Raw genomic sequence first — 16320 nt, forward strand, 5'->3', positions numbered from 1 at the left:
AACACAGCAGTTTTACAAAACTGGGGAGAGGAGGAGGGAAGAAGAGATAAACTATAGATGCATAAGGCCCTTGTTGCCAAGAAGGCTAACAGCATTTTTGGCTGTATAAGTGGGGCATTGCCAGCAGATCAAGGGACGTGATCATTCCCCTCTATTCGACATTGGTGAGGCCTCATCTGGAATACTGTGTCCAGTTTTGGGCCTCACACTACAAGAAGGATGTGGAAAAATTGGAAAGAGTCCAGTGGAGGGCAACAAAAACGATTAGGGGGCTGGAACACATGACTTATGAGGAGAGGCTGAGGGAACTGGGATTGTTTAGTCAGCAGAAGAGAAGAATGAGGGGGGATTTGATAGCTGCTTTCAACTACCTGAAAGGGGGTTCCAAAGAGGATGGATCTAGACTGTTCTCAGTGGTACCAGATGACAGAACAAGGAGCAATGGTCTCAAGTTGCAGTGTGGGAGGTTTAGGTTGGACATTAGGAAAAACTTTTTCACTCGGAGGGTGGTGAAGCACTGGAATGGGTTACCTAGGGAGGTGGTGGAATCTCGTTTCTTAGAGGTTTTTAAGGTCAGGCTTGACAAAGCCCTGGCTGGGATGATTTAGTTGGGAATTGATCCTGCTTTGAGCAGGGGGTTGGACTAGATGTCCTCCTGAGGTCCCTTCCAACCCTGAGATTCTATGATTTTATTGCTTGTAATGAAATAGCTTCAGTTATTTGCAGAATTGTATTAAAATGCAATATACTATATACATTTGTGTCAGAGTTACCTTTGTTAAATCAAAGGGATTAAATAGTAATTTTTCTGCTGTCTCAGATATTGTGACCTGAAGTAGAGACTCCAAGATGGATAGTTTTCACTGGTGATAACATTGTAAAGGTCTCACAATCTGTAATAAGGATTATAAAGGACTGATATTCCTGCTTCTTTGACACAAAGGTTTTTGATGTCCTCATCAGTTTGAAAGCAATATAACAAAGATGTGATGTTAGTTACAATTTATAATAAAGCAAAATGGGCTAGAAAGTATCATAGAAATCAGAACAGCAAACTTAGGAACTATCAGATTGTGTGCCAAATTCTACCTTATATATGCCACTTTGAAAATCTGAATATTGATAGGGAAATAAATACATTCTGAGCAGCATAACAGAAACCCAGCCCTTTAAATGAAAAAAACCCCAATAGATACCACAATTTTGACAAAAATATTGGCTGATGCTTTTTAAAGATATTTACATTTGCATTTACATTCATGAAATTTCTAGGGCTTCCTTTCATTTTGTAATTTCTAAATATATGTCTCCACACCCTATTGCATGTGTACACCCAGTAAAGAACATGTAAGCTACACCCTTTTGTATTATAACTTCTTGTTAGAGGGAGAGCAGCAGTGGGGAACAGGAAGGAAGGGATTTGCTGCAATCAGCTGTGTTTCTATATATATGCAGAAAGCAAAGCGGGGAAACAGCTACAAGCGCAGGGACCCCCAAAAAAAAAAGATCTAGAGGAGAGGGTGTTGATAAGTACTTGAAGCCAACATGGAACCTGTCATGACAGCCATGTCTCAACAATCAGCGCACAGGTATAAGTGAGCTGAGATTATATGTATGGGCCAGAGCCCCCCATTTTGTGTAAATTGGCTTAGGCCAATCATTGTCTAAGACCATTAATAATGCCACAGCTGAAAGCCATGTTACAGACACTTGTGAAGACTGTGTATTGAGGCACTGTGGGGTGCATTACTATTTGCTGCCAATAGGAGACTGCTAGAGGGGTTGGAGCTTGCACTAGTTTGGGGAGTTTCTACCTGGGGAAACTTGTAGCTCTCACTAAAGGAGAGTATCAGAGGGGTAGCCGTGTTAGTCTGGATCTGTAAAAGCAGCAAAGAGTCCTGTGGCACCTTACAGACTAACAGACGTATTGGAGCATGAGCTGTCGTGGGTGAATACCCACTTCATCAGATGCATGTGATGGATGCATCTGACGAAGTGGGTATTCACCCATGAAAGCTCACGCTCCTATATGTCTGTTAGTCTATAAGGTGCCACAGGACTCTTTGCTGCTTCTACTAAAGGAGAGGCTATTCTGGATTTGTTTCTGACAAACAGGGAGGAACTAGTTGAGAACTTGAGGGTGGAAGGCAGTTTGGTTGAAAGTAATCATGAAATGGCAGAGTTCATGATCTAAGGAATAGTAGGAGGGAAAACAACAGAATACAGACAGTTGACTACAAGAAGGCAGACTTTAGCAAACCAGAAGTCCTTTCTTCAGCAATAGACTGCAGGCAGCAGAGGAAGGAGCAGAGCACAACAGATTTCAATGAGTTAATTCTAATTAGCCCGGTAGAGACAAACTGTGGTGGTTTCTGCATGTTTGTTAACTGCCTGCAGCAACAGTCTCTCCCTATTGCCCTGCTCTGGGAATACCAGGCCCAGCAATAGGTAAGGTTTTTTTTCTCAGTTTGGGTGAGAGGAAGAGCTTTCAGAGCTGTGGGGGGGGATCCTGAGTCTGGAAGGGGTGTCAAGTAGAAGGGGGAAGGATTCTGAGCCAGCAGATGGATTTTCTGAGCTAGAGAGAGTTTGAGAGTTTTTTGTTGGGAGGGAGGCATATGGGGTGGTCTGAGCTGGGGTTCTCAGGTAGGAGAGGGTTCAGAACTGAATGTTTGTCTTCTAGTTGTGGAAAATTTTAAAAAGCAAGAGGAGGGGTTCTCAGTCTGGGGAAATGGGTTGGAGGAGATTGTTACTGAGTTGGAGAGAACTGCAGTGTTAGGGAGGATCTGAGCAAGGAGGGGAATGGTTGGATTGGCAGAAATGAGTGCAGGGTTGAATGGAGCCAATTGGTGAATGGGGATATGGGTGAGTTAGTGAGTCAGCTGGATGGGAGGGGAATGGCTGAGAAAGAGCTAGATTGGAGGATGAGAGGTTGGAACTATGAGAAAAATGAAAAAAAAGTATCATGGAGAAATAAATACTGTTTTATATCCCCTTACTCTTTACCCACTTCCCCACAAACATGCTTCTTATGCAATCTGTTTGAAAGGATGGTAAACCTGCATTGGAGGGAAGGCAGCCATAGCCCTCTCATATGCTTGGTTGGTTCTATCAATGGGCTTCTACAAGGTGGTGAGCTCTCCCTTCTTAATCCAGCAAAATATTTAAGTGACATGGGGAGAAGCTATTCTGGATTTGTTTATGACAAACAGGGAGGAACTAGTTGAGCACTTGAAGGTGGAAGGCAGCTTGGGTGAAAGTGATTGTGAAATGGTAAGGAATAGTAGGAGGGAAAACAGCAGAATAAAGACAGTGGATGACAAGAAGGAAGACTTCAGCAAACTCAGAGAATTGGTAGGTAAAATATTGTAATCGCTGAATGGATAGCCCTGTCATTGCCACTCAGGGAATTTGTAGAAAATAAAGATAAGGTGGACCTAAGTTGCCTGTATATGAAAATAGGCACAAGCAGCTCCTAAGGCTAATGCTGAATCAATCTGCAGAGAAAAAAATGTTCTTAGCTTTCAATCCCGTGACATAGCCCTGAGACATTTATCTGAAAGGTTGATTTGTTTTATATCTGCTTAAACTGAGTTTTGAAATGTTAGAATAAATCCAGGGGAAAGGAGTGGGCAGAGGACAGGTATAGCAGTCAATGGGTGCATGATAAATGTATACTATAACTTAGCAATTTATCACATAAATATCTATCTCTATCTAAAATGTCATCTGCTACCCCCACGCTAATTACACAGCCTTACCAATAGTGGAGTATCAAATAGCAATTGGGGTTCTTTTTCAATGTACTTGAATACCTTTGCATTACAATATTTGCTGATATGAACCATTTCAAAATTGCCAAAGGCTCCTGAAAAGGAGAACCCAAAATCACGTCTATATGTCATTAGATTCCAGGGATGATCTAAAATGACCAATGTCACACCTTTTATAATAATGTAAAGGGTCGTCATAACCAAAGTCAGATGGATATTAACTAAGTACCGAGATACTGTGTGTTACCTCATCTAAGGAATGCTTATGTACAATTTCAAGGTCAAGCTATGTCTGTTAGTTCCTTTCTCTCAAGGTACAAAGTGAAGTTGTACCAACTAGTGAAATGGATCATGCTGTAATTTATGGATTGATAAATAGTCTCCTTTACTGTGTAGCAGGCCTCCTTGAGCCAACTGCCACTAGAGTCTTTTATGATCTCCAGTGTGTAGTAGTAGTTTTATTTTTGTTGTTGCTTTGTACTAGAAAACTAACTGCATGGTATCAGTGCAGAATTTCAGCAAAATAATTTTCAACATACATCCTAAGGGCTTATCTACATTTCACATACACCCACATTATGTTACCCAGTTACAATATGGTAGAAACTTGTCATGTGGCTGAGATCTAACTGTGTTGTAACTGGGATAAAGCTCAAGGCTTTAACTCAACTTTACAACACTGCCAAATCACGTGAACTGTACAAACTTTGCCGTGTTGCTACAGGTTCCCCTAAATGTTGCTATTGCAAATGGGTTGAGTCTTACACTGTATATTTCTCATTCTTCTTACTCTTTTCTATCATTTTTTACAATGTTGCCTCATCGCTTATCACACAGACTTGATTGCTCTTGATTCTTTGGCTTTCCCTAGCTGCTTTTTATAAATATAACTATCCTTCCTTTGAAATCCACAAGTTCCTTTGGCATGCACAACTCTCTTGGGAATCCTCTCTTGATCCAAGTGAACCATATCATCAGTGAAAACTACATCTTAATAAGAAAAGGGCCCCATGGCCCTACTGTCATGATGTTAAGCTTATCTCCTACTGAATTCCCAGCTCCAGGGTCAAGGCTACCAGCTTCTAATTTAAAACAAAAAACCAAGAGTTGCACCAGTGGAAGTAACAATGTAACTCCTATATGATGACGATTAGCTAAGCAATGTAATACAGTGAAAGTTACCCTAAATACACAGAATAGTTCTTGAAGCTATAGGAAAAGTTGTTTCCAGAATCAAGGCTAATCTCCACTAACATTCAAGACTGATTCCTATTTCAAATAGGAAGATCACTACAAGACCCATTCCAATTACATAGATTTTTTGACTTCTATAGAGAGAATCAACATGCAATAACAGATCCAACAAGTTATCATTCAAGTGTTCTGTGCCATGAAACTTAGAAATGATAAACCGTTGTTGCTGAAAGGTGCTTCTTATCTTTGAACTGCCAAATGAGCCTAAGCAAAATGGTTGGTGGGTTTTTTTTCAAATTATATATATGAAAAGTTAATCAGACCTCTTCTACTTGAGCTAAAGAAGCAATTGAGAGAAGAAGGCTGTCTTATGTCCTATGTGGCCAGCCACTAGAAGGGGACATGACACACACTTTGCCAGTGGGTTATACGACTATTTGTGAGAACGGTGGTTAGAAGGGTGTCTGGATTCTGCTCCTCAGTCAGGTAGCAGAGTGTGATAGCCATAGATTTGGCAGTCACTCTGAAAAGCATTGTAGTTCACATTTCAATCTGCCCCATTAAAGACCAGGATCTATTTCCAGCTCTATCTGAAGTGACCTCGTGCAGCCTCTTAGTTACCTTCTTTGGAAAATAGGGGGATGAGAGTTGCTTCTGGAATAGAGATAATAACTATGAAGTGTACAGAAATATTAAAAGCATTTAGTAGAAGAGATGAGATCAGACCCAGAATACCGGAGCTTTGGGCCCAGAGCACCTTCACCTAGACCAAAGTGTACTTTGACAGCACACTCTTCCCCCACAATTTCACCATGACAGTCATGTCATCAGTCAGTCTTTTCTCTGGATGAAAAGGCCTTTATGCATATACATTCTTACACAAGGGAACAGAAAACCCCTTAAATTAAAATACATAAGTAAATAAATAAATTGGAACATGCTATTTCAAAGGAACTCAGATACTGGAATGTCTTTGAAATCAGTCAATTAAAAAATCAATTTGACAATGTTTAAGATTTTTAGATTTCTGTACAAAAGGATGGTGCAGTTCACAACCAACTTTTACTGATCTGAATGAGTTAAGGGTGTGCAGCATATTGTTAGGTTGAGCCATGAATCTGCAATTTTGGCTCCTTTAATTAGTGATTCTCTCCAGTAAACAAAAATCATAGTCCAGGAGGACTTCAACCTTTACATTAGATTACACTTACCTTAAGTAAACTGAGGGGTGAAGGTACATAGGTCTAATGAATGCATTCTTTTGAGTTTTACTGTGTAAGAGGGCACTAGAGTATGCAGTATATGTGTGTGTCCACTGCTCTTAAGGCTTTTGGGTCCTTGAAGACTGAAAGCTGTAATTGCAGGTCACATATTGGTTTCCTGTCACTTACGCATGAAGTGGAAGACACCATATCACCGACCAACTAACATCCCAGTATTGATGCCCTCTGTGGATGCTCTGTACCTCAGGGGAACACCTTACACCCCCATGTTCATCTTTATAGAATGACTGTGTGGTATCCAATCAACGGTTGTCATGTTGGGTGTCTTCGGAAGGCTCATGATGCACTGAGCATGGTTGTTATAGTGATGTTATAGTAATTGTTACAGTAATGTTATAGGTTATAATTTCATGTATATAGTTATGAGGCTGAAAATGTATCCTCATGGCTTAAAATAAGACCAGGCAAAAACTCTCCAAGAGCAGAGAGGCAATTCACACCTCATCAGGGCTGGTATGGGACAAACCCGGCCCAGCTTCACAGGAACAAAGGATTCTGGCCTAGGTGCCAGTCCTCCTGCTCTACTGAATATTTAATTATTTGTAAAAAGTGGAAGAGCTTCAAAAACAGAGACCCAAATTCAAATCTTTCCTCCACATCAGGCAGAGGATACTGAACCCAGCTCTCTCATTTCCTGGGTGACTGCTCTAACCACTGCACTAAAGGGTCCAGGAGGGCACCACCTCCTCTGGTTGTTTTGTGTGGGTTTAGATGTGCTCAGAACACATCTCCTGTATTAGGTTCCAAAGACAAGAGAGGCAGGTGAATGTCTTGTTTGTGAATCCTGCTGGGTCATAGGCATCCGTTAGACACTGAGCTTCTGGGTGGTGACAGGACATAGGCAGCTGTGTGCATGCCTGCCACTTAAATTTAGGAGCCAGGGGGACTTTAATGGCAGAAAATTATGCATCTATAGACTTTAGGCACTTATGGGGTTATGCAGCAGCTGAGTGTGGTTATTGTCAATGCCATAGGTGCCTAAATGTTGAGTTTTGTGGCTTAAGTCCCATTGTGAACTCTACCTCTAGGCTCTAGTGCGATGCCAACATCTGTTTTTTGTAGCCTCTATTCTTCCCTGACTTATAGGGGCATGTCTTATAGGGGAGGGAGTACTAAAAAACCCTGAGGCAGCAAGTCTCTAAAGACTCGGGCTTGCGCTGTGGTGCTGAAAATAGCAGCATAGAGGTTCCCATTCGGGCTGGAGATTGGGCTCTGAAACCTGGCAATAGGGGTGGGCTTCAGAGCCCAGGCAGGATTATCTACACTGCTATTTTTAGTGCTGTAGTATGAGCCCCACAAGCCTAAGACTCTAGACCTGGGCTCTGAGACTTGCTGCCTTGGGTTTTGTTTTGGGCAGTGTTGTCAGTTGGCGTGTGCACGCTCTCTCCATATAGTGCATCGGCCATGAAGATAGCCGGCTCAGCAGATCTCAGTAGTACTGCTCAGAAAGGCCAGACTTGGTTTGATGGCGAAGGCACTCAGCCAGGCTTATTGCTGATGAAGCATGATACCAGTGCCTAATAAGCTCTACGGGTACACTAATGCATGTATGCCCATGACAATGGACTCAACTCGGTCAGCAGTGGGACTTTCTGCTTCCCCCTAGGCTGGACCAAGGTACCCCTCCTATGATTTCTCTTTTATACATTGATACAAACAAGTTACGTATTACACTCTTGATGTGGTTAGTTACCAACCCTACACCTTGTACCGGTTAGTTCAAACATAACATTTTCATCCATCATCCTGTCCTGTCCTCCAATCCTTGTTTTACACAGGGGTTGGTGTGTTCCTGAACTTTCTCCTACAATTGTGTTTGTGTGGGGGTGTACCTGTACTAACTTTCTCAAATGTATACATGAATACCCTGTGCCTCGTACTTCTTAGGAGTGCTTGTGTTTTTGCAATGCTCAGTGCTTTTGCCAAGTTCCTGTACCAGACAGTGAACTTGTAAGCAAGCACTTGCTTTATGATCGGGCCTTTTGCTCATAGCATGGCTTTTGCTGACTTTGGTTCAAGCCTTGCACCAGGCCCTGTGCTCCAGTCTCTCTCTCTCTCTCTCGTACTACAGACATTGCCTTAGTTGCTCATTCTGGTCAAGATATGAGACCAGTGCTTTGTCTAGATGCACCACAACTAGAAACTTTTTGATTTCCTGTGGAGATTTAGTTGCAAGCTTTCCCTCCTATGCAACTAGAGTGCAACAGACTCCCTTCCACTATGCCCTTCCCAAGCCAGGGTCGCTATCCCTATCTATCTACTATTTATACAGGTTGCTCTTCTATGCACAAAAAGAGCACAGAGTTCTGTTTGTATATGGAGCAAAAAATGATGATTCAGAGAGTAAATAACTGCCAGATAAATAGAAAAGCAGATTATAGGAAGAGTAAACAGGCAAAGAATGAAATGAGGAGTTGTGTAACTACAAAAAAGTAATGGAAGAATAGTCATTGGAATAAACCTTTTGGGATGTCACATAGTATCTGTGGAACACTGAATCCAGGTTTTTCTTAGAAAATGAGCTGCTATTGAAACAAAGGAGATTAAAAGGGAGTCTTCCCTGAAACAAGATTGAAGAAGTATGAGGAAAAACTGGGGGAAATCTCAGAAACATGTCAAGAACAGTAATTCTCATATTCTGAGCATTAGAGAGGGTTTAGAAGGTAAAAATATCTTTTTTTTTTCTTCAGCAAAAGCTCCCACGGGCTACCAAACCTTCCTCCATTCATTATGGAGACAGTGCAGTGAGTATGCTAGAAAAATGCTAAAGCTAGGGCTGTGATATTTAAACTAATAATAATGGATTGTCTTTTCTTTTGATATCTTATTGCAATATAAAATGTTAAATAATATAACCTAGAACCAGAGACTCCATGTCTCCTCACTCCCTTAAAAACAGATCAAGTATGAAATTATAAATTTAACCTCATGAGAGAACTTGAACAAGTGGTTCTAGTGAAACTTTTACATTATTCCTATCTTAATACTTTTGGGAAATCATCAATTTATGTAAAACAGTGAGCTGTATGAAATCAACCAGTGACGGCCAGAGAAAGGTGCAAGCAGAATACTGTGTCTATTAAAGAAAGATGGAGCGTTTCTTCCAGCTCCTGTTTTCAACAATGGCAAAATTTCTATTGATCTAAATAGGAGAGGGATTGTCCTACTGCTAAGTACATTTTTTTCCCCTCTGAAATAAACTGTAGTTAGTTTACAGCCACAATGTGGAGTAATAGTTAGAACAGGGAATGATAATCAGAACTCCTGGGTTCTATTCACAGCACTGCCATTGTGTAATTTTGAAAAGGTCAATCGAAAAAAATTTCTGAAACTTCCATTAGTTTTGGGTTCCTCTGTTTGTGTATCCAGACTGAGACACTAAAGGCCTGACAGTTAGAAATGCTTAATACCTGCAACTCCCATTTACCTCAGCCACTGCTTTTACAGTGTATGTGTAAGATCTACAGAGTGGCTTTTAGCCAAGAAAAACTCAGGTCCTTGCAAGCTCTGCCTAGCAGAGTTCCTGCTAAGTCACTGCTGCCTACAAAATCAGAAGTGCTCTAGTTCAATGAGTGTGATAATGAGCACACTAGTGTTTTGCCAATGAATTGAGACCTGAGCAGTTTCTGAACTGTCTGCCCTTTAGTTTCCAGACACAATATGTATCAGTGGGTGCTCATCATTGGGGAGGGGGGGAGAATAGCTCAGTGGTTGGCCTGCTAAACCCAGGGTTGTGAGTTCAATCCTTGAGGAGGCCACTTAGGGATCTGGGGCAAAAATTGGTTCTGCTAGTGAAGGCAGGGGGCTGGACTCAATGACCTTTCAAGGTCCCTTCCAGTTCTAGGAGATTGGTATATCTCCAATTATTAAGTACACAATTTTTTAAAAATTTATTTTAAGAGTAGGATCCAAACCCTCATTGATTTTTCTTTCTATGGGGAATTTTCACATATTTTATAATGTTGAGTAAAGCCCAAATTAAAATGTAGTAACATGCCATATTAACTTTAGGCATCTGAGATAGAATAAAAGGGAAGTCTGGACATGCTTGCAGGTACTTGTTTACTTTACAAATGAAAGTTGAACAAGTCTTGATAAGGAAGATATGAAAGGGCTTTAAAAGTTTTGAAAAAAAAATAATCCTCCTTCACCATCAAACCTTGGAATCTTGAAACATATCAGCTTCTTGTGCACAGCTTGGGTGTTTTGTTTTGTTTTTTAAACAGTGATCATTATTATTGGGCTGCTTGTAATCAGCTCCTATATAACTATTGTAGTTAATGCTTTAATTCTAGGCCAAGAAATCACACTACCAAGACATCAGAATATGTGGACTTTGCAACATATCCAGAGCAAAGCCAATTGTTGGGCTCTAAAATTCTTTTCACTGTCACTCATGGGTCGTGTGATTCAAGTGCTAATAGGCAACACCAATGGCCAAGAAGGAAAATACACACTAGAATTCATTCCGAAGTGATGGTATTGTGGAATTGGTATTTGGATAACCACAACCACATTCACTAAGGAAGCAAGGAAAAGAGACAGGAAGATGAGCTGATAGTGGCAGCTTCATTCCAGCATCTCCAGGATTCTTGGTTTAACCATTGCCCTCAGTGTTGTTTTAAATGTAACAATTTCTACATAGTCCATGTTTAACAGAATGAGATTACTTAAAATATACTCAAAAAGGTTTAAAGATAATGCCACTATGTTACAGGAAACTGCTAAAAGTCCAGATTACATTTTACATACCAATATGGAACACCTTTCAGATTCCAAAGGCTCCTGTAGAATTCAGCTGAGATACAAGCTTTGGGCATGGTCCTGGGCCCACTGAGGTCAGTAATAAAATTCCAACCGACTTAAATGAAAACAGAATTGGGCCTTTTCATTCACCACTGAAATGTAGCCAGTTCTAGCTAGAATAGTACACAGCAGCTCTACAGGCTTAGGGCAGGTAAGTAATATATCCAACTGAACCCGTAAGAGAGATTTACACAAACTTAAATAAATTAGCAGAGCTGGTATCTGGCAAAGGTAAAAAAATTGTACTGGAGTCTGAAAACTGTTTCCTTAGTCTCCTGGACAACTAACATTTATTCAAAAGAAAGTAGCTGATAGGTGGTATGTTTAGTAACCATTATCTGCAATTCAACTACTTATAGCAAAAAAAAAAAAAGTGCCACATTTGGTTAACTGCAAGCAATTTTATTGTAAAATCTAAATTTTAAATGATTAGAAACAAAATTACTATTTTCATCACTACCTCCCTTGCATAAAATATACCCAACCTGCTATTTTCATAAGTAAGCAAAACCAACTTTAGCTTTCAGTTGTTATTCCACCTGGATATGAATTAACTACTTACAGATACAGTAACTTTCTTAACTCTAGTTTCCTGCAGCACAATGTATATATATGGGTTCCTTTACTTCTTGCAATTTATTTATTTATTTATTTTTTTAACTGTAATGCTCACATTACACATACTGGGCAATTTATTTGTGACAAAATCAAGTGAAGTTCTATCAACTTGAACACCCTATTAGTTCACCTATATTGATAAATCACAGTATTTATAAATTGTTTTCAGAAGTATAGCCAGAAATTAGGGTCCTTACCTCAAAAACCAATTGAAATACAATCTTTTCACTTAAGTATTTTGAGTTAATTTCCAAAACTAAACAAAAATAATGTTTAGCTTTGAAGAGATATCTGCATAAAATCATTACGAGCCTAGAGCACTAGTGTTAGAAGGTACTAAATTATTAGTCAGTCAATCACTTTTGATTGCAGATGTAAGAATAAACACTTTGTATTACTGCATCAAGCCTGAAAAGCATTTATATCTTGTGCGGACATCTGCTACGTTTGTTAACGTCTTTGACAGCTTATTCTCCAGTTAGGTGGATGTAAAATCCATGGGCGGACCAAATGCATGTAGCAACCAGGTTACAGGTTAGATCGTTCCTTTGCCGACACTGGACGTGTAGATTGTGTATACATTCTAATCACACCCTAAAAGCAACATGAAATTAATTAGGCTATGAAAAACACATTTAGGGTAAATTCTACTAAAAGAAGTTTCTTAAATGTGAATGCAGTCAAATCAACATTTTAAAGAAATTAACCAGTGCTTATTTAGTAAACAGCACAAGTGAAACATTTTGTTTAGTAATTGCCATTTTTATCCCTTTTCCTTTATGCAATTTTAGCAGGTAAGGTTATCATGTGCTAAGCTAACTAGCGTATCAAGTATATGCATGAACACTTTCTGAAATATAAAACCACTAAATTCAGTCCTTGTAATGCACCAACTAATTTGGACCAATTAGCATTTCAATTAATGGTAATTATCTCATTGTATGACTATCAAAACACTGTATCAGAGGGGTAGCCGTGTTAGTCTGGATCTGTAAAAGCAGCAAAAAGAGTCCTGTGGCACCTTATAGACTAACAAACTTTGGAGCATGAGCTTTCGTGGGTGAATACCCACTTGGTCGGATGCATGCAGTGGCATCAAAACACTGAATTAACTCCAAGTTTAAAAAAAACCAACCTCAATTATATTCCATCAAGATAGAGAGTCATGAAACAAGTTAAGGTATTCAGCCAATCAAAGCCTTCTTAACTAGAAAGAAACCATCCCTAACATACCTGTTTGCCAGCTTCAGCATTGTATTTGTCCAGCAGAGCTTGAATACGGGCACCATACTCAGGATGAACATCAGTGAAGTTTTTCACCTGAAATAGTAAGGAAAAATCAGGGCATGAACAATGTCTCAGTTTCACCTTCATGCTTGGTTCTTGCCAATTCCAAAGCCTGCCATCAATATGCAATATCTAATAAGAATTATCATCAACAACTCCCCAAATCAAGCACCAGTTCGTATCAATAGACCAGGTAGCAAGGAGTGAATGATAGGTATTAAGTCACCTAGGACAACATCCTGATTTACTGCAAATTAAACAAACATTGCACAGGTGTTTTCCATTGGAGATGATGAAGCCATTCTTCTTCCTAGCACCATTAATGCTACTCTCCTGGATATTTCAGTGAAGTTAAATTTTGGGGAATTTTCATCCTCCAAATAAAACCTTTATGGCCTTGACCAAATGAGAGTGGTTGGGTTTTTTTGTTTTTGTTTTGTTTTGAGTAAGATATCCCTATTTTAAACACCTAGTGCAAAGCATTTATGCAGTTTAATACCTTCACAATTCTGTTAGCCCACTCCACAATACAGGAAGCACAAATCACTATACTTCCACCTTTGTGTGTTGAAAGTGTCAGCTCATCATGCTGCCAGCTTTAGCATTCTCCTAGTTAATTATGTAAAAAAATTGTTACTTCTTTACACTCTACTGGACATTTTTCGCATAAAATAAACAGATCACCTTATTCTCCAAAAGTACAATTTCTGACCCTCTCTTTTCATTCCCAAATTTGTTGATCAACTGCAATACTGTAACACACCAGCAGAAGCTAGATTTAAGCGAACACAGTAAGATCCTACAGTAAAAGTTGTGTTAGCTGGCACTTTACTAACCAGAAAGCTCTAAAGCCAGCATTTCTGGTATCCATTAAAAGCCTGGTTAGCGCGGGGCCAGCAGGCTCCCTTCCTGGCTTTGTGTGGCTCCCCCGAAGCGGGGACATGTCCCTGCTGCTCGTAGGCAGAGGACCAGCCACTGGGGCTCCGTGTGCTGCCCCCGCCCCGAGTGCTGGCTCCACAGCTCCCATCGGCTGGGAACCGTGGCCAATGGGAGCTGCAGGGGCAGCGCCTGCAGGAAGAGGCAGCGCGCACAGCCGCCTGGCCGTCTTCTCTGTCTAGGAGCAGAAGGATATGATGCAGTTATGGGGAATTTCCCAAGGTGAGCACTGCCCAGATCCAGCACGCCGAAACCACTCTCATGTCCAGGGCCGGCCTTAGGCCGATTTGCCCGATTCCCCCGAATTGGGCCCCGCGCCTGAAGGGGCCCCCCCCGCACCGGCAGCGTCTCTCCCGGAAGCAAACTCTGCGTCTCCCGGAAGCAGCAGCTGTTGCTAGGCAATGAGAGACGCTGGCCAGCAGAGGCAGCCCTGGCTGTACTTGCAGGTCATGAGGAGGAGGGGGTGGGGGGGGGAGAAGGCACATGTGCCTTCCTTCCCCTCCCCCTCGCCGAGGGAGCTTCTGGTCTGTGGGAGACAGGAATCTCTGCAGTGGACCTCACTCACCTGACCTGAGCAGCTGCTGGGGCTTCCAACGGTGAGTGTTTGACACTGTGATTCCCCGTAGGTTTGTAATATTGTGTTGTTTTCGTGGTGTTGGTGTTTGAGGGTGAGTTTGTGACTGCCTGTGTCTGTTTCAAAACTAAAGTCTTGGGATCCTGTAACCCAGGAAAAAAGCCCCGAGCTGGTACTTAGTGCTGTGAACTCCAGGTGAGAGAGAGGGAGGTTTGGAGGGGGAAATCAAGTACATCAAGAGGGGAGAATGCAAAAGGTCTGCAACAGGGCAGGCTAAGACTTTTATCTCCCCTCCCGCCCCCCCGCAAGAGGGGAAACTGAGGCACTGAGTGATCAAATTCCCCTCTCCAAATTATTTGCAAAGGAGGAGGACAGGGGCTCCTATCCAAACCTGTTCCCTTCCCATCAACTCTGCTTTTCTTGCTGCAAGACCGCTGTAGGGGCTGAATATTTCCATTAAACCATGGCTCCTTCATTTGCCCTGCAACAATGAAATAGACCGGCTTGGGGGGGGGGGGAATAGCCCCCCCAAAGCTTTGTGGATATTAAGGTTGGGGGGGGGCATGATAATATTCTAGATCAATGAAATGCCCAGCTTAGCCTTCTAGCCATCCAGCAGCTTTAGGGCAGGGAAGGTAGGTGCTCTTGGTGCAGAGTGGTCACAAAACAGGGGTGAATTTAGCAGGGGGTTGAGGGATCCGCTTGAAATCCCACCCAATGCAGCCACACAGAATCATTGGCAGCGCTGGGAGAGGCCAGGAGTGGAAGCAGGTGGCCTGGGGGTGGGGGGACATTTGCCCTCAGTCCTGGGCTCTGGGATGGACTAGGCTGGGTGGTGGGTTCAGTCTAGTCTTCCAGCCTGTTGCTCTCACTGGGGTTTGTGGTTTTCATCTGGCTTCACCAAAAAGATCAAACAAGCCCAGTAGAAAAGGGGAGTGAGAGAGGCAGGAAGGAGTTTGTAAGGGGTTTAAGTGACCCATCAGCAAAAGAGTAAAACCAGAGTTTGATTGGGTTTCCCCCCAGTCACCACTCCTGCAAACACTCAAACTGGGCAAGGGGCAGCTCCATCCCCCACTGAGGCTATGGTGAGGGGCAACAGGGGAGGAAGGAAGCCACATGGCAGTCCCTTCCCCCCCAACACCACCCTCCAGCCCCCAAACTCTGTCCCAAAGCCTGCACCCACCCCTCCGCACTCCCTCCCAGAGCCTGCATCCCTCCACCCTTCCTGCACCCCACCCCGTGCCCCAGCCCGGAGCCTGCACCCAGCACCCAAACTCCATCCCACTCAGCTCTGGGCAAAGCTCCTTGGTCTGGCTCCCAGCCCCTCTCCAAGATTTGCAGCTGTCTGGAGGTGCCTGCCTTCCACACCTTCCTCATTCACACCTCATTCAGTCAATGGGGCAATTGATTACAAAGTGGAGGGAAGATCTTATTCTACTTCTAGCAAAAAGACATTTTTCTTTTACCTTAGTTATGCTACCTTAGGGGCCCGCTATAACATATTACTAAGGTTCAATACAAAGTCATGTAAAAGTTATACAAAAATGCATAATGCAGAGATTTATCTACAACTGCATTGACTGACTGCTGTGTGCAGTAATATAGTGACCCCTGGGTCTTTGAATGAGGCTATATACTCGGGAGGGGGGGTGTGCAGCGGCGAGTTGGGGGCAAGCGGATGAGCAAGCGGCAGGTGGGCAAAGAGGCGAGCACTGAGCCAGCAGGGGTTCTAGGGGCAGGCATGGGGGTTTCTGGCAGGGGAGGGAGAAAGTGAAAGGTGGTGGGTGGGGGACTGACTAGGAGGGATGCAGCAAGTCAGTGGGGGACTAGGGGATGATGGTGGGGCTGAGCG

General features: G+C 42.3%; 1 protein-coding gene across 2 annotated transcripts in view; it reads right to left on the bottom strand.

Annotated features, from left to right (window-relative positions):
• Window positions 1-11439: 11439 nt before the first annotated feature.
• The window catches only part of CAT (catalase), a 42699-nt gene continuing 37818 nt past the window's right edge, over window positions 11440-16320 (bottom strand). For both annotated transcript variants that reach the window (XM_045013632.1, XM_045013633.1), the window contains 2 exons: window positions 12905-12991; window positions 11440-12265 (listed from right to left, as the gene is read on the bottom strand). In XM_045013632.1, coding sequence (XP_044869567.1) covers window positions 12200-12265; window positions 12905-12991 — 153 coding nt within the window. In that variant the 3' untranslated portion in view covers window positions 11440-12199. The remainder of the gene's footprint in view (window positions 12266-12904; window positions 12992-16320) is intronic.

The sequence above is a fragment of the Mauremys mutica genome, chromosome 4 (assembly GCF_020497125.1).
Source record: "Mauremys mutica isolate MM-2020 ecotype Southern chromosome 4, ASM2049712v1, whole genome shotgun sequence".
NCBI classification, from domain to species: domain Eukaryota; kingdom Metazoa; phylum Chordata; order Testudines; family Geoemydidae; genus Mauremys; species Mauremys mutica.